This window comes from Panthera tigris, chromosome E2 (genome assembly GCF_018350195.1).
Source record: "Panthera tigris isolate Pti1 chromosome E2, P.tigris_Pti1_mat1.1, whole genome shotgun sequence".
Classification (NCBI taxonomy): domain Eukaryota; kingdom Metazoa; phylum Chordata; class Mammalia; order Carnivora; family Felidae; genus Panthera; species Panthera tigris.
Window position 1 is genome coordinate 56,930,543 of NC_056674.1, and position 22,171 is coordinate 56,952,713.

The 22,171-nt window shown below is 60.1% G+C and overlaps 2 protein-coding genes across 6 annotated transcripts; one reads left to right on the forward strand and one right to left on the reverse strand.

The window, feature by feature from the left end:
- Positions 1-6: 6 nt before the first annotated feature.
- TAF1C (TATA-box binding protein associated factor, RNA polymerase I subunit C) lies at positions 7-8,364 on the reverse strand. Of its 2 annotated transcripts, none has more exons than XM_042968609.1 (15): positions 8,218-8,364; positions 6,033-6,171; positions 5,044-5,125; positions 4,775-4,872; positions 4,614-4,703; positions 4,450-4,523; positions 3,577-3,815; positions 3,320-3,436; positions 3,110-3,227; positions 2,957-3,028; positions 2,697-2,832; positions 2,380-2,523; positions 1,385-1,559; positions 1,172-1,309; positions 7-1,084 (listed from the first exon to the last, which is right to left on the reverse strand). In XM_042968609.1, exons 2-15 carry the CDS (start codon positions 6,168-6,170, stop codon positions 111-113), a joined length of 2,595 nt encoding a protein of 864 aa, XP_042824543.1. In that variant the 5' UTR covers position 6,171; positions 8,218-8,364; the 3' UTR covers positions 7-110. The 2 variants fall into 2 exon arrangements, with proteins under 2 accessions (XP_042824543.1, XP_042824544.1); XM_042968610.1 differs by having other exon boundaries at positions 396-1,084; positions 1,172-1,268.
- A 61-nt stretch (positions 8,365-8,425) lies between these two features.
- ADAD2 (adenosine deaminase domain containing 2) lies at positions 8,426-16,072 on the forward strand. Of its 4 annotated transcripts, XM_042970303.1 has the most exons (13): positions 8,426-8,648; positions 9,478-9,644; positions 10,077-10,630; positions 10,739-10,882; positions 13,510-13,650; positions 13,975-14,022; positions 14,114-14,239; positions 14,332-14,482; positions 14,576-14,743; positions 14,870-15,099; positions 15,214-15,442; positions 15,699-15,819; positions 15,904-16,072. In XM_042970303.1, exons 3-13 carry the CDS (start codon positions 10,420-10,422, stop codon positions 16,006-16,008), a joined length of 1,674 nt encoding a protein of 557 aa, XP_042826237.1. In that variant the 5' UTR covers positions 8,426-8,648; positions 9,478-9,644; positions 10,077-10,419; the 3' UTR covers positions 16,009-16,072. The 4 variants fall into 4 exon arrangements, with proteins under 4 accessions (XP_042826237.1, XP_042826234.1, XP_042826236.1 ...); XM_042970300.1 differs by having other exon boundaries at positions 10,077-10,882; XM_042970302.1 differs by having other exon boundaries at positions 10,404-10,882.
- Positions 16,073-22,171: the final 6,099 nt, after the last annotated feature.

Genomic DNA, 22,171 nt, shown 5'->3' on the forward strand with positions numbered 1-22,171 from the left:
AAAGGTCTGCCCCCTGGAGACTGTTCTCTCCACTTCCTGGGCTCCAGCCTGGAAGGGGCAGCTGTCGGAGAAGAAGGGCTCTCGGGGTGGGGGAGCAGCTTCCCGGGGCCTCAGAAGCCCATGCGGGGCTTCCTCCTCCTCGGCTGAGAGCCCGAGGGGACAGGCGCCTGCTGCCTGGAGGGGGTGGCCCGGCCGCTGGAGGTCTGGGAAGAGGGCACGGCGGCACCTCCCAGCGTGTGCCTTCGGAGCGGCCGCTCCGCTGAGCCACCCTGGAGGGGCTGCTGCCCGGAGGGGGTGGCCCGGACGCTGGAGGCCTGGGACAGGGGTGAGGAGACGCCTCCTGGGGGGTCCCCGCGGAGCGGTAGCCTGGCCATGTAGTCCCGGAGCGTCTGCTGCCTCTCCGAGGGGACACCCCGGGCCCACGGCTCCTGGGTCAGCTCCTGGGAGGGCGGGGTCACCGGTGGTTGAGGCCCGGCCTCAGGGGACGTCCGGTCTGGGCTGCGGGGGGGGCTGGTGGCGTCCGAGAGGTCCAGGCGGCCACTGAGCGAGGAGAAGGTGCTGGACAGCTGAGTCCGGCGCTTGGGCCGCTTGGGCCGGTTCCCGGGCCCCGAGCTCCCGCCCTGCTGGCTCTCCCACCAGGCGGCCGCCCGGCCGTCCCAGGCTGCCTCCAAACGCGCACTGAGCTCGTCCTCGGGGCCTGGCTCGGGGGCAGGGGGTGGCTCCGCAGAGGGGACGGCGCCCAGGTCCCTCCGCAGCAGGAGTCGCCCTTCGGCCATGGCCGCGCGGAGAGCCTCCGGCACCTTCTGTCCCGTCTGCCGCGGTTCCACGCAGCCTAGCACACGGCGGTGGGAGAAGGTGGGTGCTGCCCACACGGGGGGAGGCAGGGGTACCTCCAGCAGGCCCTTCAGCCACCGGCCGCAGCGGGCGGTGGCCTGGGGAGTCCAGGAAGCCACGGGGGCGCCGGAGGCGGGCCCGGGGTCCGCCTGGAGGCGGAGGCGCTGGTGGAAGACATCCCCAGCCGCGGAAAGCTGGAAGAGGACCAGGACCGGCGCGGAGGCAGAGGGCAGGAGGGCGGCAGCCAGACCTGGAGATGGGAGTGACGGTGACGCCGGGGCCGGGGGGGGGGGGGGGTGCAGTCCCCCCCCGCACTCGTTCCCCTGCCCCAGCGCACCTAGGGTTGGCGCTCTCAGACGCTCCTGCAGCCGCCACTGACTCTTGGGCTCCAGCAGGGGGAACGCGGAGAGGGAGTCGCTGCCGGAGGGGAGAGACTGGGGGGGGCCCGCCAGCCGGGGCGCGGAGGCCCCCGTTCCTGGAGGAAGGACGGGGAGCTGAGGGGCCGCCCATGATCCTGCGCCCCTGCCCCCGGCCCCGCCCGGCCCCTCACCTGCGAGCTGCAGCAGCCGCAGGTGCCCGCCCTGGCCCCCCAGCAGCAGCGGCTGTGCGTGCCCGGGCTGGGGCGGGGGCAGCAGCTGGGCAAACAGGGGGGCGGAGGGGAGGTCGTGATTCCACTTCAGCAGGGGCACCAAGGGGAGGCGCTCATCCACCAGGTAGAGCGAGAACTGGGGGCGACGAGAAACAGAGAGACCCAGGGCTGTGACTGAGTATGTGATCGGGGGCGGGGGGGGGGGGGGGGGGGGGGGGGCGGGACACACGACCAAGGGTACAGGACCAGACTGCAGGGGCATCCGATGGGGGTGAATGTGGGGGAGGCTGCGACCAAGGGGCACTGCGACGGAGGGGATGCGACCAGACCCAGGGGGCCACGGGTGACCGCCCATGACCGAAGGGGGCACGCGACTGAGGCGCGAGAGAAGTGTTTGATGAGACAGGTAGCTCTGTGTCCCCCGTGTATCCCGGCTCTCAAGATGAGCCGAGGCCCCAGAGCTGACCCAGCGCTGTGGCTGCCCTGCCCGCCTCTCCCCCCACCCCCGGCTAGTGTCATAGGGGAGGCATCTCCCGGGTGCGTCAGTCACCCCGAGCGCCACACAGGGACAGGCTCTCAGGAGAGGCGCAGAGGAGTCTTGTCACATAGGAACCCACTGGGCCCTCCCCGAACCCGCCCGAGCCTGGAACCTACGCTCGACACACACCTACTAACACCCCAAGACTCCTGGGGGATGCGGGGGGCGGGCCCTCAGGGGAATCTCAGACGCCCTGTGACACCCCGCGCCTTTCTTCCCTCAGCTGGGCCATCCCTGGGGCTGCCTTAAAGCTCTGCTCAGATGTGTCCTCCCCGCGGGGAGGTCCCACCCACCGGTCAGCACATTTCAGGGGCTCGTCAACTCATCGGAAGAGTCTCCGGGGCGTCGTCTCTGTGACTCCTGTTTTGACCATCGTCTCTGGGACGGCGTAAGGGGGAGGAGGGAAGGGACCGCTCACCTGGGTCAGGATGAGATGGAACGTGGGGCACAGGGGCTCGGGGCCGCACCCCCCCAGGTACCGGGTCAGCAGGACGCGCTCCCCTTTCTGGCACGCTGCTTCTGCCCCGCCACGAAAGAGCAGGAGACCACACCCGGGTGGGCCCTGGGGGAAGAACCCAGGTCAGCTCCCCCGCGCAGCCGGGGGCCCCGGCAAGACCCCTGACAGTCCCCCCCCCCAACCAGTGGCCCTCTGGGGAAGCCCCCTCCCCGGCCCTGCCCTCCCCCATGTATCCGCTCTGTCCCTCTGCTGTGCCGGTGCCGGTCCCCTCCCCTCACCTGAGTGTCGATAATTTTCACTCCAGTGCGGTCACCCACGGTCAGCACCCGGGGATGGGCCGTGAAGTCTGCCCAGCGCCAGGGAGAGGGGTCCCGGAACACAAGGGTCTCGGGGTCCTTGTAAATTTGCTGCAGCCTTGGGGAGACGGGCCAGCCGTGGGCGGGGAGACGGGGGCTGATGGGGGGGTGGGTACCGGGGTGACACGGCCCGGGGTCCAGGACGCGCCGGGGTAGAGGACTGTCACAGGAAGGGGGCATACCCATCCTGGGGGGTCCACAGACAGACGGCTCCCGAACGGCTGCAGACAGCCAGCTCCCCAGGCAGGTGAGGGCTGCGGGGCACAACTGGGGTCAGCTGACCTCCCCTTTCCCACGCCCACCCCCTCGCAGAGCAGCCCGTCTGAGCCCCTCACCTGAGGCTGATCCCTGTGGCCCCCTTCCCGATCTGCAGCACCCGGAGGGGGGCGGGGCGCCCCTGCTTACTGACCTTCCACAGGGCACAGTGGTAGTCAGACCGGACAGCCAGCAGGGCTGAGGGGTGGAGAGGGTCGGGGTCACAGTCAGGCAGCAGGCCGGTCAGTGAGGGGGAAAGGACGGAGGAAGGGGGTGTCCCAGGGACTCACCTTCCCCTTGCACGGTGTGGGTCACCACCTGCCGGACAGGCCCTCGGAGCTGGATGTGGCCAGGGTCGCCGAGGGCCTGGGGGTCACCACCTGGGGCCACGCTGACCTCTTGGAAATCTGGGCCTCTCGCTAAGGACGAGTGTGTGAGCTCTGGTCACCGCGAGCCCCCCGACATCCTGCCCTGAGACCAGGCCGGGGGCATCTCTCGCCCCACGGGGAGCCGCCTCCACGCCCCCTGGCCCGGCGGGAAAGGATACGCAGCTTGTCCAGGGCGCCTCCCGCAGGGTAGACCAACTGTCCCACCCGGGGCGTCCTTCCGGGCACCCAGGCCAACGCGCCCCCGGTAAACGCGTCGTCCAGGAGGAGCCGCTCCCACCGCGTGGCCAGCTCCTCATGCAGCAGCTCTCCCAGCAGGCCGGCCACAGACGTGCCCAGGACGGGGCCCCCGAGGATGGAGAACCGGCGCTGTCGGAAGCTGAGGGAAGCCCAGGGACACCTGGGGACAAAAGAAGGGCAGGAGGTGAGGCTGCGGCAGTGGCAGTGACAGAGAGGAAGACTAGGTTCCATCCCAAGGGAGGCCAGGCCAGTAGGTGCGGTTTCCATCGACCCAGAATCTCTTCCTTTGGGAAACGACCCTATTCCCGCCGCCCCCCCCCCGCCCCGCCCCGCACGCTGCAAGGGTGGTCACAGGTCACCTCTGGCTACGGTGATTGCCTCATAGAGAAGCAAGACGCACAGACCAGGCCAACCACCCCCTTCCCAGAACTTCTGCCGGTGCCCCAGGAAAGACGCCGGGTTTCTTCCTCGAAATCAAAAGCTCTCTCACTGCCACTTAGAAACAGTTCGTCTAGGATAAGCCAAGCAAAGCCAAGTGGATGAGAAAAAAAAGAGACAGAGCCTTATTAACGTTACTTGAGCACCCAGATGCAGCCATGCCTGCGGTCCGTGAACCGAATTCTCTCTTCCGCTTCCAGTTGTGTGTGGACTATGGCTCATGACTGCACGGGGCAGGGGAAACGACCGTGACAGAAACCTACGTCCGTGCCCTGGCTCCTTCCACCCAACCCCCCCCCCTCCCCCCCCCCGCCAGCTAGGCCTACTGAGCCCGGCCTTTCTCACTAGCCACTTGCCCCCAGGGCTGGTGTCCACCGAGGTCCTGGAGCAGACTCTTCACACTGACCACTGTCTTCTTCTTAGAATGGCTCTGTGTGGAAAGGCCTTGTCAAGCTCGCACGGCCGACGTTACCCCAAGAAGCGGGGAAGCCTCTCTCCTGGTGGGACCGGGGTTACTCACCCGTGCTCCCTCTAGTTTGAAATTCTCCAGCATCAGCTTCCCCAGGGGCGCAAAGGCTATGTCCCCGTGGTCCCACAGGAAGCGGCTGAGCTGCAGGAGAGGAGGCCAGGTCACTAAGCACAGCCCTGGCACACGACACTGGCCACCGTGCGCCTACCCACCTGTTCCGTCACATCCAGCACGGCCCGGGGCTTTCTTCGGAACGGGATACCTCCCCGGAAAAGCAGGTCCCGGGCGGTCACCCCAGGGTCCCAGGGATCTGAGGGAACAGTGAGGCTGGGGAAGGGGTTCGTCTCGGGAACCAGAAAGGGCCCAGAAGTGGAGCCAGGTGTCCCAGATGACCGGAGGGAAGGCCTTTGGGTGGGGGGGTTGGGGACAGAAGTGACATGGGAGCAGCTTGGGAGGGAGCCCCAAGGACCAAGATCCTTACCGGGACCAGGAGGCAGCAAGGGAAGGGGTCCGGGGGTCTCTGGCTCCCAGAGCGGGGCTGCGGCTGTGCACGACACCCCATTCTGAGGAAACACAAGCCCGACAACAACACGGTGAGCACGGTCCCAGGCGCTGGCGTGTGTCATTTATTAACTCACGGGTACAACGGTCCCCGTCGCTTTACTGGTGAAGAAATGGAGACACAGGGAGCCTGGCCCCAGGACACAGCTAGCCAAGAAAAAGGCCAGGAGCCTGGGGCCAATCTGCGCTTCTGACCCACAGCCGCGCTGGCTCTCAAAGAAGGAGCCCCCGTGCCACTACCGGTGACCCGAGTGCCGCCTGACTCTCGCTTCTGCTCGGGACACCACGCGGTTACTTACCTGGGGAGCCCACAGGCCCGCCCGCCTGGCATAATCCTTAGGCAGCCTGTCTCCGAGTGGGAGCCAGATGGCTCGGGCTTCCAGGCAAAGAGCCTTGTCCTTCCTGTCCCAGAGGCCTCTCCTTCCCTTCCGCCTCATCCCTTCCCACGCACCCCTGCCCCGCCCCCCTTCATCCCCACTGTGCTGGTTCAGAGCCCTTATCACACTCGGTATTGATTTTATCCTTTCCCCACTGGTCTGTTCTCACTCAGCCGAACCCTTAGTCCCAGAGGCAGGGGGTGTATGTGACTTACTCACGCTGGATTCTCAGGGCCTAAAAAGGTACCCGGCGCCCTGGAGGGGCTCATCAGTGAGCATCTGCCGGGCAAATGTGGGAAAAACTGAGCGGGGCGGGGGGGACGAGCGAGGCGACAGCTCCTGCTCAGGAAACCCTCTGGGGAGAGTAGGGCGTCCTCCGTAACCCCAAGGCGAGGTTCTGCGTGGCAGATTTGTGTCTTGGCAGATTTGCACTAATGCAAAGCCACCCTGCATCCTGACAGTGGGTGTGAATGCTGGAAAAGGAGGGGGGCAGTGGAGGGGCTGCTGCCGGGGCTCTCCCCGCTATCCTCACCTGGGAGTTCTGGGCCAGGGGCTCAGGCAGGGTGAGCGCGTCTCTCCAGCTGCACATGAAAGACAGGTCAGGGGTGTTACTCACGCCAAGGGGGCCGGTCCTAAACAACGTGGGTGGGAGCGAGCCGGGGAAGTCCATCCTGCAAAACAAGAACCACGCGTCGAGAGCTTTCTCAGAGACTTGAATCTGACAGCGCCCTGCGGGGTTCCCGGGAGAGTAAAGAGTCTCCCGAAAAGACTTACTTTATTTCAGGAGGTGGATAATGAAGAAAAATCAACATGTAGCCTCCCGCCAGATGTTAGTAAGGGCTATATTACAACCAACCAACCAACCAACCATGAGGGAGGTGATGGCAGCCCGAGAAAGCCTCACTCAGATGGTGGCATTTGCCACAGCCTGAACATGATGAGGAACAGAACCACGCAGACAATTGGGATGAGGGCTCCTGGCCGAATGAACAACATGTGCAAAAGTCCTAGGGCAGGAAAGTGTGAGAAACAACTAGGGAGGCCACAGAATAAACGAGGAGCACGGGAGGGGATGAAGTCAGACAGGTGGCCAGGGGTCAGCTTGTACCATAGCTGTCACGTGTCACAACCACACATTTGCAGGCTACACACCCTACATCCCAGGCTACGCTCCCAAGACCAACTCAAGTTCACCCAAAGCCAAGGAGTCTTCTTCATCTGTCTTCCCACTGTCAGGTACAGTACCTTGCAGAAAATGCAACTGTGTGTTGATTAATAATAAGTTTATGCCTTGGGGTGCCTGCGTGGCTCAGTCAGTTGGGCGTCCGACTGCGGATCAGGTCCTGATCTCGTGGTTAGTGAGTTTGAGCCCCGCATCGGGCTTGGTGCTGACAGCTCGGAGCCTGGAGCCTGCTTCAGATTCTGTGCCTCCCTCTCTCTCTGCCCCTTCCCCGCTAGCACTCCTCTGTCTCTCAAAAATGAATAATAAAAAAAAACCATTAAAAAATTAAATAATAGTAAATTTATGTCTAAAGAATAAAAGTTATAAAAAATAGATTTACGTCAAAGGGCTCTGCCAGATACAAACTGTCCCTTGGAACTGGAACTGCCACTGCGTTTTACGGGTTTATTCTGTAATCCCCCTACACCCCTGCATCTCATGCAAAACACCTGTCACGCAGAAGCGCCGATAAACGCTTCTCGAATGAATGAATATGTGTTTCTCATGGCACATCAACCTCACTCTAGGTAGTCTTGCCAGACTGTGAGCTCTCCCAGGGCAGGGTTCCCGGGGCTGGCTGCTGCCGTCCTCCTCGTTCCCACAACAGAACAGGTGAGGGCAGTGGCGGGAATCAAAGAAGGGCTCAGTGAACCCTTGTGCAAAACACTGGCTTCCCCGGGACCTTCTGTCCTGAAGGCAGTTAGGGAGTACCCATGCCTCCCAGAGGGGGCTGCATCCCTGATAAACCAGCGTGGGCACGTCTCCAAACACATCTCCAGCTCGCGTCTAGCTCATCTCTTGTGCCTGGGCTCCAAGCACAGTGACCTCCTTAGGGATTTCTTCGCCGCCGTACTGCCTTTCACTGCACACCCATCTCTCCGCTGAGAATCAACATCAGCATCCTTCCCACCCACCTACAAAATCCTGGGCAGGTTCTCCACCCCCCACACCCTGCACTTTCTCCAGAGCACGCACTGCGATGTATGATTAGATATTTACAGATGCAGCTATTTGAGTCAAAACTGCTCCAACAGCCCCCATGGGGAAGGGACTTCACTTCTTCCCAGGGCCTCGGTATACGCTCCACAGTAGCGATTCGTGCACATAAATTGAAAGAACAAACCCAGAAATGAACGACGAGAAAGGATCCAAACAGCCTCAAACAAACCCAGGCAGGCAGAGGGCGCTGGTGGAGCCCACGAGCTCGGAAAAGCCCCCCCGGACGAGGCAGCCTCATTTCCCGCCCTCACCTCCGACCGGCAGAGGCCCCGCGGGAACCGCTGTGTGCCGGACGGCTGCTGCCACGCGTTGCATTTGTGGGATCCTCACCGCACCCCGAGGCAGGAGCTGCCAGCCCCCCGTGCGGCGGCTGGGGAACTTGTCCCCAAAGCCACACGGCGTGGAGCCCGCGGACTCGCGCACAGACCAAGCCGGAGCTCCGCTCGCAGCCCGGAGACTCCCCTCGCCCCGCCGTCCGGGCGGCGCGCGCACTTACGTGGCCCGGGCTCCGCTGTGCTCGTCGGCGACCTGGACCTCCGCGGGGCACCTGCCTAACCCGCGCGCCACAAGGGAGCCCGCAAACTACCCCCCGACTCCAGCGCCCGAGATGGAACGGCACCACCACGGGTATTAACGGTCTTCCGGGCCGGGCCGGAAGTGCTCCCTTGAAGGCAGGAAGTCCCGCCTCCCAGCCTGGCCTGCGCGGCCGCCGCGGAGCGCCACCTCCCGGGTGGAGGGAGAATGGTCATGGAGGCGGCACCTCGGACAGTAGAAGTATATACCGTCCCCTCGGGTCCGTGCAATGAAGGCCGGTTTGATGCGGATTCGAATCCCCTCTCTGCAGGCTTGCTGTTCAGTATTAAATTAATTCATTCAACAAACACTTCCTGAGTACGGAGCACTTACTATGAACCAAGCGCTGCATCAGTGAGTAGAAATCCAAAGAATTGTCCTCACATCTGATGTATAAAGCAGGCTTTATAACCAGCGATACAGGTACCCCTAGAGTTAATGAAACAATCCCAGTGGTCAAGCAAATATTAGCTCTAAGCATTGCTTCTCAAGTTCTAGCTTCCATGGCATCATTTGACCGGCATGTAAAACAGTTACTGGGTGGGGTGGAACCCGATCATTTGCATTGCTAAATTCCCAGTGGATGCTGATTGCCCTTGTGTGTGTGTGTGTGGTGGGGGGGGGGGGGGGGGTCACACTGTAAGAACTACCATGCAATCATAAATCTTACCATTATCTTAACCCAATAGCTCTCAAGCTTGAGCGTGCAACAAAATCCCCTGGAGGGCTTATCAAACCAGTTTGTTGGGCCCCACTCCCAGAGTTTCTGGTTCAGTAGGTCTGGGATGTGATTCGAGAACTTGCATTTCTAATGAATTCCCAGGTGATGCTGATCCAGGCACCACACTTTGAGAACCATTATTTTTATTTTTTTTATATTTTTTAAATGTTTATTTTGAGAGAGAAGGACAGAGTACAAGCCGGGGGGGGGGGGGGGCAGAGAGGGAGGGAGAGAGAGAATCCCAAGCAGGATCCACACGCAGTGTGGAACCCGACATATCCCAGGACCCTGGGATCATGACCTGAGTTGAAATCAAGATTCAAATGCTTAACCGACTGAGCCACCCAGGATCCCTGAGAACGATTATTTTTAAAAGATCAATTTCTAAGGGTCTGATTTCAGTCTAAGTGTCTGAGAACTTTTTCTCCAGTGCGCGTGAATCTTTCCTGCCCGTCTTCCCAGGTCAAACGTCCCTGGATCCACCAACTGTTCCTTCTTTGCCCCAGCATCCACGCTCCCTGGTTAGCACCGTCAGACCCAAAGGTGGCAATCAATAGCAGCAGCAGCAACGGCGACAGATCTTCCGGACTGTGAACCGAGTGGTCACATTTTCCTGTTCGCTGGCTCCGGTAAGACTCAGTTAAATTTGTGGCCCCTTAAAACAATTGCGTACTGCATCATAGACCGTGTGTAAATTGTCCTCATCCCTAACTTCATCTTGTTTTTGCTAGTTTTCCTTCATCCCTAGTCCCTTATCTACTGTCCCGTGGTAGTTTTACAAGTCAACTTAAAACTCCTTCGGGGGGGGGGGGGGGAAGCCGGGGTTGCCAAATGGTTAATTGTGGCTAGAGGCTTGGGGAAGGCCTCCAGTGAAGTTTTCCAAAGTAGATCCTTCAGATGCTGGGCAGCTGCTCTGATTGATAACACCTAAGGACTCACGCAAGTTTATTGGTTGGGGGCGGTCTGGTGTGATGAGTGTAGTTGGGGGCATCTTGGGGCGGGAGCAAGGGTGAGGCTTTGCATGCGCATCCCCAGGCCCCTTCCCTGGTTTTCACTTCCAGGACCACTCGGGGTTGGCAGAACACGTAACGGGAACCTCGCTCTCCTTCCTCCCCTCCCGACTCCTTGCTTGAAGTCCCCCCGCCCAGGAAGGGCGAGATCGCTCAACCGGGGCCCCGCATCCTGGCCGTTGAAATCCAGGAGGCTGGCCTTCCAATTGGCTGGGCAGGCTGTCCGACATAGCCCTGCAGGCTCTCATTGGCCAGCAGCGAGGTGGGGGCGGGGCTTGCCAGGCAAAGTCCGCCGAGCCCCGTGCTCCTCACGTGAAGCCGCGCCAACGCGCGTAAAAGGGCGCAGTCAGAGCGAGATTGGGTCAGCTGTCCCCTCAGGTCCCCGCGTTCAGCCATGGCTTCAACAGCCAGCGCCGCCCCAGGCACGGATGACGGCGGCCGCAGGAAGCCTCGCCTGGCGGCGTCGTTGCAAATCAACCCCAGGCCCAGCCCCTGGCAGCCCTCAGCCAGCCTGGGCCAAGACCCCTGGGAGCCCGCGGTCGCCCCCAGTGCGGAGAACGACGACGACAGGGACGGGCAGCCCCAGGCCTCGGCAGCACTGGACGGTGGGCCCAGGGCGGGGACCGGAGTCAGGGAGCTGGGGGCAGCCCGGGCACGGGAAGACTTGGGGGCACGGATGGGGAGGTCCCCCAGGGTCTCTGTCCTGCCCGCAGGGCCCGCCGGGGACCTCCAGAAGGCGGCCGGACAGCTGGGCCTGCAGCTCAAGGACCCGCCGCCGGGCCAGGCCGTGGCCTTGCTCACGCAGTATGCAGCCAGTCTGGGCGTCTCCCTGGTCTTCCGAGAGGACCAGACGGCAGGTGAGGCCCCGAGGCCCGCGATCGCAGCGCTCCCTGGGTGGAGGAGGGACCGTGAGCTGGGCCTGAGCCTGGAGCCCGCCTGCTGGAGACCTGCTGTGAGCCCCCCCCAGACATCCAACTGGCGAGGTCTCAGCAAGTCGCCCTCTGAAAGTTCCGACAGGTTAAGGGATTTGGCCCAGGTCACCCAGCCTTTCTGCACTGTTTTTTTCTGAGGGCCAAGTCCATGCAATTATAGTTGCCATGCCGACATTGTAGCTCCCAGAGTGACTTCTCAAGCCCAGTGTGATCATGGCAGCCCTGGATGGAGCTGTATTCCTTACCCTGTCCTTTCCTCTTTCTCAGTGTATCCCACCCCCCCCCCACCTCCGACACAGACACACAGAGCAGGACCCCAGGTCCCAAAACCAGGTTCCCTTATGCCAGAGCATTCCCAGTTTCTAAGGAGATGGTAAGAGAGTTATCTGTCCAGCTGTTGGGTGCGTTTGTACAACTGCCGAAGAGAACCCCAAGTGAATAGCCCAAAAGGTCCGTATTAAAAACGTACTTGGGTCTTCTTTTCATCATGGGTGGTAAGGCAGCAGGCGTGGAAATGACTGTCAAAGAGGAAGAAGTTCAGATCCGTAGGAAAAGGAGACAGACCTCGCCACATAGGGCCACAGGGGACAGGACCAGAACTGGTTGGGAGGCAGAAGGGGGGGGGGGAGAAAAACGCAGGGCCTTTGTTGGGGTTTTCTTGGGAAGGAATGGTTGAGACAGGGTAGGCACGCTGGGTAAGCCTAGGATTGTGCAAAGCAAGGCACTGAGTAAGTTTTGGGCTTATGAGGGGATCCCTACTTGCCCAGTACCTGTCCGTGGGGTGATCTAGGGTTGGTGGCCGGGGTATGAGCTCTGGATTGGTTGGTTTCTGTGTCAGAGGTGCGTTTGCAGGGAAGTGGTTTGTCCTCTCTAGGAGTTAGCCAGTCCTAGGAGAGGCAGTCTCAAGGATCAAAGCCCCAAATTCAGAAGCATCAAGAATGCAGAAAATAAGAAGACGAGTTCAGCACAGACGATCATAGCTCACCTTCCTGGGTCCTGGGCCATGAGCCAGGCCCCTGTTGGAAGGGCTTCGGCCACATGAACTCATTGAGCGTTCATGACTACTCCTTAAGGGAGGCATGGTCTTGTCCCCACGTTACAGACGGGAAGGCTGAGGCCAGAGAGGCTGTAGCCCATTTGCACTGTGTGAACCACTGGGTTATATCGCCTCTCCCTTCTGCTTAGGATACCCCTGCCCCTTGTTTATGTGGGTGGGCGCTGTTTTTAGTTCTAGCTTTTATTTGGTAACATTGTAAGGAATAGTAAGGAAGAGCTCCTAGAAGCTCTTCACCGAGATCCAGTTAGCCTTTCCACCTTCGTTTCGTTTTGTGGATGTCTCTCTCTCCCCCTCTTAATGTATCTATAAATACATTATTTTTTTTTCTGACCAAAGTTAGTTTACCCCTTGAATGCCTAAGTGTATTTCCTGAGAACAAGGACATTAGTTTACATAACGACGGTGAGTGATCAAATTCGGGAACGAGAACACTGATGTAATGTTGTAACCTAACGACCACTCACACCCGCGTTTTGCCGGTTGTCTCGGTAATAACCATTTTCGCACGCGGCGGCGTGACCTGTCGTGGAGCTGCCACGTCTCTTCAGTCTCCTTTTATGTGAAACCACTCCCCGGCCCGTCTTTGTCTCCAGGAAAATTGATGTTTTTGGAGACTAAAGGCTGGTGGTTTCGTGGAAAGTCCTACCATTTGGGTTTATGTGTCTCCCCAGGACCGGGTTCAGGTTATGATTCTGGGCACGAGCGCACGTGGTAACCTCCTGTCCTTGGCTGCACCAAGGGGTGCACCGGGAGGCCTGTGCTCTGTCCCACCATGGGCACCGTTAGCTGGGGGGGGAGGCCTGAGTGCAGGCGGGGTTGTGGGGGGGGGGGTGGTCCGCCAGGTGTCTTCACTTGCCCCATTGTGGTCAATCCGGCCCCAGAAGCTTCTCCGATGCCAGGGCTCCTCCTGCACCCGCCAGGGGGCATTCCGGATGTCCTCCCACAGGGAGTGAATCTCTGCGCTAAGGCTCCCGCAACAGGAGTCCCGACCTCGGCTAGTCGCAGGCAGCCCGGTACTTGGAAACGGATTCCTCTCTTAAAGAAGGAAGACGTTTTAGCCAAGAAAGAGAAAGCGTGCTGCCGACCGAGGAGCAGAATCGGCGAGCAAATAAAACCATTTGATGCCGTGCGTGAACGCGGGGCTTTGAACACAAGCCCTTGGCCACGGTCCCCAGAACGAAATCCGTTCCTCGTGCAGGACTGCCGTGGATCCACACTGCACGTTTGGAGTGCATTCAAACGTGTTGTATTTTGCGATAGTCTTTTTAATATTGCTACTCATTTTTCACGTGTCATTATGTCGTTTGTAGTGAATGCCCCCCTCTTTTATTTTTCGTGGTTTTCTTTTGTGGCAAAATTGCCCGACGGCCAGTAGGGGGCAGTGAGGGTAGGGGTGGGGTGAGGAGGAAGCGGCTGAGGGGGGCCGTGGCTCAGGTGGGCCCCCTGGGGGACGGACCGTGGGCTCGCACCTTCACCCCCCTCCCTCCTTCCTCAGACCCCTGCCTCCCCTTCTCCGCGTGCGCAGAGGTGGATGGCCTGCTCTGCCCCTCGGTCAAGGCCAGCAGCAAGCCGGAGGCCAGACAGCAGGCGGCGCTCTCCGCCCTCCGCTACATCCGGAGTCAGCTGGGGAGCCCAGGTGAGGGGGGCCGGTGACCCCAGTGGGGGCGTGTGCACGGTTGGGGTGTCGCAGAGACCATCTGGGCATCAGGACCTGGCCTGTGGGGAGCCGGGGCGCGGGATGTGAGCTGACCCCTGCCCTAATTCCTTTGAAGCCTGCCCCCCACCCTGGGGGTGCAGGGCGGGCCAGCCGGCCGGCCAGGGGCAGCCCAGGAATTTGGGGTTTCTGGAAGATGATCCGATCACACTCCCACCGATGGAACTTCTTGGCTTCCAGAAGGACAAAAAACCGGAGGGCAGGCGCTGGTACCCATGGCACCCTGCCCCCTTGTCTCTCTTCCAGAGTCCCCAGAGACCCCCAGCAGGCTTCCACTCGATCCTCTGAGTGTAGGTAGGTGGGCCCCCATTGACCCGGCCCCCGTGGTGAGGAGAGGGGCACAGCCTGCGGGGCCCCCACCTCCCCCCTCCCCCCCCACGTGCAGAGAACATCCTGACCCACGAGCAGCGCTGCGCGGCCGTGGTCAGTGCCGGCTTTGACCGTCTGGTGGACAAGACCTCCCCATACTGGGCCTGTAAGGGCACTGTGGCTGCGGTCATCCTGGAGAGAGGTAGGGCTTGCCCCGCCCCGCAGCCTGCAGCCCCCACCCCCCTCCTGGGCCCCCCGCCTTGGCTGGCACGTCTCTGCCCCCTCGCCTTACAGAGGTCCCCGGCGCCAGGGGCCACGCCAAGGAGGTCTACCAGCTGGTGGCGCTGGGTACAGGCAGCAGCAGCTGTGCCCGCCGGCTGCAGTTCTCGGGCCGGCAGCTCCACGACGGCCACGGGCTGGTGGTGGCCCGCCGGGCCCTGCGCAGGTGAGGGGCGGGCAGGGCAGGCACTCGGGGGCAGCCCCGGGGCAGGATGCGGGGCCCCACGGCCCCAGCTGCTTCGCCACCTGCCTCTCCCAGGTTCTTGTTCAGGCAGCTCCTGTTGGCGACACAGGGTGGCCCTAAGGGCAAGGAACGGTCGGTACTGGCCCCCCAGCCTGGGCCCGGGCCCCCCTTTGCCCTCAAGCCCCGGATCTTCCTGCACCTGTACATCAGCAACACCCCCAAGGGAGCTGCTCGTGACATCTAGTATGTTGGGGGTCCGGGGTGGGGGGGGTCCCTCGGTCTGCCTGCATCGGGGAGGGCAGGATGGGGGGGCTAGGAGGACAGCCCTGACTCGCGTCCGGTGCCTGCGCTCCCCCTGCCCCCCTGCAGCCTCCCACCGTCCGCTGAGGGCAGCCTCCTGCACAGCCCGTCCTCCCGCATGCAGGCCCACATCTGCGGGGAGCTGAGGCCCGTGAGCTACGTAGCGCCCGCCCTGCGCGACACCCACGTGGGCTGCCTCTCCACCAGCGACAAGCTGGCACGCTGGGTCGTGCTAGGGCTGGGTGGCGCCCTGCTCGCCCACTTCCTGCCTCCCCTCTATGCCACCAGCCTTGTCCTGGGTGAGGCCCTGGTGGGGGAGGGGGCGGGGGGGGGGAGCTGTGGTGAGGGTGGAAGGTGGGCTCGGGATGGGGTGTGTGTGACTCAGACCTCGTTCCGTGCCTCTGTCCCCACAGCCGACCCCTGCCACGACCCCCCAACTCTGAGCAGGGCCATCCACACCCGGCCCAACCTAGACGGGGTCTTGGGGCCCTATGCCCGTACCACGCTGCACCTGTTTGCAGGGCCCCCTGTGGCCCCCTCGGATCCTACCCCCAGTGCCTGCCATGGCCTGAGCCTCAACTGGAGCCTGGGGGACACCGACGTTGAGGTTGTGGATGTGGCCACCGGGCGTGTGAAGGCCGAGTAAGAAAGGCCGATGGACGGGCTGGTGGTGAGGGGTCCCTGTCTCCCTGCCCACGGGGAGGGAGAGTATATCTGGTCCCCAGCTTGGTTGTAGTCCTAGCTCTGGGACCGTGGCCGGTGCTTCCATTACCCACCCTGTGACACCCGCGAACCCAAGATCACCAGGGCGAGAAAGGAGGTGGCAGGAGAGGCGTGGTGCGGGCCTGATAGTCTTTCTGCCATCTGGGATTTTCACACCTCCTCTCTCCAACTCCAGGACCTCCCTCGGGCCTCCCTCCCGCCTCTGCAAGGCAGCCTTTCTCCGGGCCTTCCGCCAGGCTGCCAGAGCTCTCGGGAAGTCCTGCCTCCTGGCCTTGAAGACCTACGAGGCAGCCAAGGTCAGCGCCTTGCCCACCCCTGTAGCCCCTCGGTCCCGCACCCCCAGCAGGCACGTGCCCCCCAACTCTCCTGTCCTGTCCTAGGCCGGACCCTACCAGGATGCTCGCAGGCAGCTGTCTCTCCTCCTGGACCAGCAGGGCCTGGGGGCTTGGCCCTCAAAACCACTCGTGGACAAATTCAGAGACTGAAACCGACCTGCTGAAGCGGACGAGGTCCCCGAGCCAAGCTGGACCCTGCTGTCTCTGGGGAAGGGTGGGGGGGGGGTGCACGGGGCGCTGGGGGGGATGCATGGGAGAAATTGGGGTTACAGGGAGGGGCCTACAGGGTGGGGGGTGGGGACTACGGCACACCGGGACTTAAATAAAAGTGCAGTTTCTGGGGGATTCTAGCTGTTGCTGGGCTTTTTTGGGGAGGAGGGGGTCACCTGCAGCCCTCTCGCTTCCAGATTTATGAGTGGGGCGGGGCCCCCTAGCAAGCAGAGAGGGCTTCCAAGGAGTTGGACAAGATGGAAAGTTTTTCTACAAGGAGGGGAAGAGCAAGAATGTTATTAGCAAACAAAAAAAACAAAAAAGGATTATCCCAGGCATGGAACTTTCTAGGGGCAGAAGCAAAGTGTCTTATCATTCGGATTACCTCCTCTTTCTTTGGGGGGTAGAGAGGACCCAGGTCGCCGACTCACTGGCTCTGGTTGAAAAATTCCTGACTGACCAGTTAAGGCTACCTTTCTAGGGAGAGTGAAACTGCCGTGAGATTATGAATTAAACCCCAAACCTCGGTGTGGGAACTCAGGCTAAGCGACTCCATATTGGGCCTGTGGTTTTTGTAAACACAGAGTCACTTTATTGTGGTGCCAGCTGTGGCTCAGTCCTGCCTGCCTGCTCCAGGGGAGGCCGGGACTGGGGACCCTAAATCCCATGACTGGGGTCCTTCTAAGAGGAGACAGACACACAGAGGGAGGAGGCCGGGTGGACACGGACGCAGAGACGGCAGCGCTGGGACCACAAGCCAAGGAACGCCGAGGATGGCCAGCTGCTACCAGAACCGGGAGGGAGGCGCGGGCTGGTTTTGTCCCCAGAGTTTCCGGAAGGAACCAGCCCCTGCCGGCATCTTGACCTCCGACTTCCGGCCTCCAGAGCCGGGAGGGAATAACTGTCTAAGTCACCGAGGGTGGGGTACTTGTTATGGCAGCCCTGGGGAGCTGACGGAGGGGGTCGTGCAGAGCAGGGCTCCTTCGGTGCTGCCCCAGCTGTTCCGCCTGGGTGAATGGAGGGATTGCCTGGGCCTGCGGACCTAGCAGGGCCTGGTGGGCGTTTTTCCTCGCTTTCCCTCCAGGGGGCTGCAGGGAGCCCGCGGAGGGGGGGCTCTCAGGTGCCCTGAGGGCCTCGGGAGGGAAGACCATCCTCGCACCTGCACGTGTCTGGACACCTGGGCACCCCGCCAGCCTGGACAGTGTCCACGGAACAGGTGCACGGGCCACTGGGACGTCTGGAGACCTGGGGCCAGGGATGGCTGAAATCATGCCGCCCCCCCCCCTTCCCCGGCCCCACACACCCTGCGGCCCGAGGCTCCCCGCACCCACAGCCCTTTTAAGGCTCAGGACCACAGACTGCTCCCCCGGGTGGGCCTTGGAAAGCTGGGTCAACGGGGCCAGGCCAGTGCTGATGCTGAAATCCTGGCATGGTGTCCCCTCCCTCCGGACCACCCCTCTGCCCCTGGGTGTGTGTGGCCTCTGCCAGCCACTTAACCTCAGTGTACTTGGGTCACCGCATCTAGACAAGTAATCAGGAGGGCTGCCTGGTGGTGGTCTCGAGGTGGGAGGTGCAGTTGAAAGAAAGTGGTTCAGCTGGTGTGATTGCAGAACACCCAGGAAGCTGCTGGGGGGAGGGGGAGGGGAGGAGAGGAGCAGGGAGGGAAGGGGAGGGGAGGAGAGGAGCAGGGAGGGAAGGGAAGGGGAGGAGGAAAGGAGGGAAAGGGAGGGGTAGGGAAGGAGGAAGGGAGGGGAGGGGAGGGGGTGAGTGGGGAGGGGAGGGGGTGGGTGGGGAGGGGCTGCCTTGGCCCCTGGTGCTCAGGAATGCGCTTGTGCCCAGGGAAGTTTGAAGCAGGGGGGAGGCCCCAAAGCCAGGTAAGCTCCGGTTATCTTATTTGCCCGAGGAAACTGCTGGGTAATTTACCCGTTAGGCATTATTTCTCTAAAAGAAAACTTCTCAGGGGCCGACTCTGAAATAATGATTTCTCTTGGTTACTGTTTTCAGGGACGAGAGGATTTTTAAAACACCCAAGCCTATTAATTAGCCCGTTTATTACACGTTGTTGTCCCCAGGAGATAATTTAAATTGATTGACTTCTTGTACCCCGGCGGTGCCGACAGTAGCCACCCCACGCTGCACTTTCATGCAATGAGGCTTTTGATTTCCATCCATCACATAATCACTGGGTAAACAAGTTATTCAAAGTGACATTAACTCTGTTGTGTTCTGCTAAGTGAGGAACACTTGTTCCCGCGTGGCATAAATCTGCCTGTCCGAGCCCTTCCTCCCAAGACAGTCCTCATTTCGCACAGCGAGGACGATGACGAAGGCTGCTTTGGAAATGGAGAGTCTGTTCATGTCTTCTTGGCCTGATCCCCTGGGGGTGAAGTTTTGCCCCCGTATTTAAATCGCGAGGTGATGTAATCTAGCCGGGCACGACTCAAAGAAAGCCCCCCCCCCCCCCCGCAAGTGAGTCAGCCACTGATGCCATAGTCTGTGGGGATCTCCGTGGTTGAACTGGGAAGGTAGCAGGGTGGCGTGCCTGGCTCTCGGCTGTTGTCAGACCTGTCTTGCTCCCAGCTCCCGGAGGTGGCCCCCCGTTTGTTTCTCCCGGTGTCCCCGGGCAGGGGTCTCCCACATAGAAGATCCCTGATAAACCAGCATTGAATGGAAATGAATCAATTATAGGATGTCCTCTTTACAGGGGTTGGTTCCAGAGAGAGAATAGAAACCTCGTGCTCGAGTATGATGTCAGACGAGATTCTGAAATTTTCCATTTTATTGTGGCCCGGGTCATGATCTCACAGTTGGTGAGTTCGAGCCTCGCTGACGACACAGAGCCTGCTTGGAATTCTGTCTCCCTCTCTCTCTCTCTGCACCTCCCCCGCTTGCTCTATCTCTACCAAAATAAATAAACTTAAAAAAAAATGGGCCATCACAGAGGCTGATGGCTCTGCGATGTATGTACAGGACTGAACAAGTGTCTTGGGGCCATTAGGAAAGAAAAACATTTCATTGCCTAGAGTTGGTACTGGTGGAGAAGACAACGCGTGTGGATGTCGGTCCCGGCCAACGTGACTGGGGACAGAGGCTCCTTACCCCTGCCAGAGCCAGCGGCCAGGGTTTGGTGTGGACCTCTGACCTGAGGACGCCTTTACAAGCTGCTACAGGAAACGGGATGCAGGGTGGACCAAACGCTGTGACATACAACCCCGCAATTTCTGTGGCTTACTCGGGAAAAACTCTTCTCCCGCTGGTGCAATTGACACAGGGGATTAGATGGCCATCTTGGGGCCACACCACTTAGGGCAGGGCCAGCAAACTTTCCATAAAGACCCAGAAAGTAAATATTTCCACTTGTGGGCCTACGGTCTCTATTGCAACGACTTGGCTCTGTGGTGATAGCCCCCAACGCACTGTAGGCAATGAAAGGGCCGTGTGTTTCAATAAAACTTTATTTACAAAAACAGGAGAGGCAGATGTAGTTTACTGACGCCTGGCTTAGGGCCTGGAGTATTGCTCTGAATCTGCAGGGCTCGTGGGGTGAGGGCAGGAGGGAAAGCATAGAGGACCGTGTAGCCCCGTGCCACAATGGCGCACACCCTTTCCACCACATTCCACCAACCGGAACCTTGGCCGAGGCTCCCCTACCTGCAGGGAAACTGGAAATGTGGAAGAGGACTGGATGTTGGCAAGCCTGTGGCAGTCTCCGCCTCCGGCCCCAGCAGGAAGGGAAAAGGACAGCCTCCAGTTGGTCGGTAACACAGGGACAGGCCCTGGAACTGGCAAAGCTGAGTGTCTAATGTCAACTCTGCCCTTACCATCTGTGGGACCATTCCGTGTCTCAATGTTCTCATTTGTTAGAGGTCGCTTCGTGGACGAAATAAGGTGCATGAAGTCTTGGCCGGGGGCCTCACACAGGGGAGACTCTCAGAGACCGGGGCCTTTTTGACAGATATTTAACACCCTTGGGGCACCTGGCTGGCTCAGTCGGAGGACCGTGCAACTCTTGATCTTGGAGTCGTGAGTTCAAGCCCCACGTTGGGTGCAGAGATTACGAAATAAATAAACTTTGAAACCCACCAACGAGCTGAGTTGGTGAGTGTGTGAGACCCAGAGCAGAACCAAGGGCCAGGACTTCCCTCTGGACCGGGAAGCCTGCTTCTTTCAAAGACCGAATATCCTCCCTGTGGAATACTGTCTTACAGGGAGGATTAGATCTTAGCACCATGTCTATAGTGAGAGAGAGCCCATTGCGAATATACATATATATTACAGGGGCTTCTGGAAGGCAGTAGGAAGTAGAGGTTAAGAGCAGAGAGTCTTGGGGAGCCTGGGTGGCTCGGTCGGTTGGGCATCAACTTTGTGAGTTCGAGTCCCGCGTCGGGCTCTGTGCTGATGGCTGGGAGCCTGGAGCCTGTTTCGGATTCTGTGTCTCCCTCTCTCTGACCCTCCCCCATTCATGCTCTGTCTCTGTCTCAAAAAAATAAATAAACGTTAAAAAAAAAAAAAAAAAGCATAGAGTCTGGAGCCAGCCAGACTGGGTTCAAATCCGGAATCCATCACTGTTGGCCAGGTGACTCGGGCTATTCACCCAACTTCCCTGAGCCTCAGTTGCTTTGTCTGTAAAATGGGGATAATCATACCTTCCTCAGAGGGTACCATGAGAATCCAGGGATGTGTGTGAAGTGATGGGGCAGAAGGTGGGGGCAGCCGGCACCCTATAGACGCTGTGATTGTCCCGAATGATGTGGTCCCTGCCCAGCACCTTCTCTTTTGGAACGGTGCCCCAATTTTCCTCCAGGAAGACTCACCCTCCCCATTCTCAGCCATGTGGTTTGGGCGGGATTGGTTGAGCCTATCTTCGGCTCCAGGGCGAGCCCCAACTCAAGTAAACCCATCCGTGTAGCCACAGAAATTGTTTCAGGGCTGTGGCAGTAAACCACTCAGCCAGTAGGACTCAATGAAAACACATGCTTGGGATTCTGGGGGAACAAAAGGCCTCTGTCTTCCGTGGGCTTGATGGAACGAGGGCTGTGAGGCTTGGAGCTTGGGCAGCCATCTTGTAGCCATGAGGGGAGCCTGGGGGTGAAGCTGACACACCGAGGGAGGCAGAGGGAAGATGCAGAGAATCTGAGCTTGTTTGATATTGATGACATTGGCCAAACACCTGGAACAAGCCCTACCTGACTCCATCTGGATTTTCAGTTATAAGAGCCAGTCTGTCTCCTTTTGTCTGTTTGCCTGCTTATTTAATGAAGTCTGAATAGGGTTTCCCGTATTTGGAAACGAAACATCCCTAACTGGTATTTCTGGGTCTGTCCTAGAAAGTGTTGAAGCTGTACCCGTTGGGACACCGGAATAGGCATCCGGATGACAGGAAATTTACTTTCATACAATAAACCTTTGGCGTTTTCCTGGGTACACTGTCTCCCAGACAACTGGAGTGCGGACGGGCTTGAGCTCTAGCAGCCCGTGGGGCTGATCCCACACCCTGGGTGTACTGCCTTCCCTTCCCTGACTCGCTTCTCTCTCTCCAGCCAGTATTTACCAGGGTCCCGGATAAACCACGTGCACGTATATCCTTGACTCAGGGTTTGCTTCTGGGGGAACCCAAAGACCTGGGAGAACCGAGTGAGACCTCCTCAGAAGCCTGTCCACGTTGGGCCCCAGCATGTCCCCACGTCACTGGCGTCCTCAAACTGTGCTCTTCCTTCCTAGGACTTACCACGAGCCATGCTGGTCTGGTCCAGTTCATTTCCTTCTGGAATTATCTGCGGTCTGACTTCCTGCATCCCGGCTTCCTCTCTACTCAGGACCACACCAGCACCTGCCGGGCTAGAACAACACCCTGCACATCGCAGACAGTTAAGCAATACTGCCCGGAAACCAACTATTGTCCCTCCCAATCGGTCTTGGCTGTGGCCCAGGGGTGGATGACCCCTGACCCCTACCACCCCTCACCCAGCGGCCCCGTGACCAGACCTGCCCCGATACAGCAGAGAAGCCACAACATCCTTTTTTAATATCGTTTAATGTTTCTCTTGGAGTTGCGGGGGGGGGGGGGGGGGGCGGGGCGGGCAGGGGACCCCTGAAGCTTGGG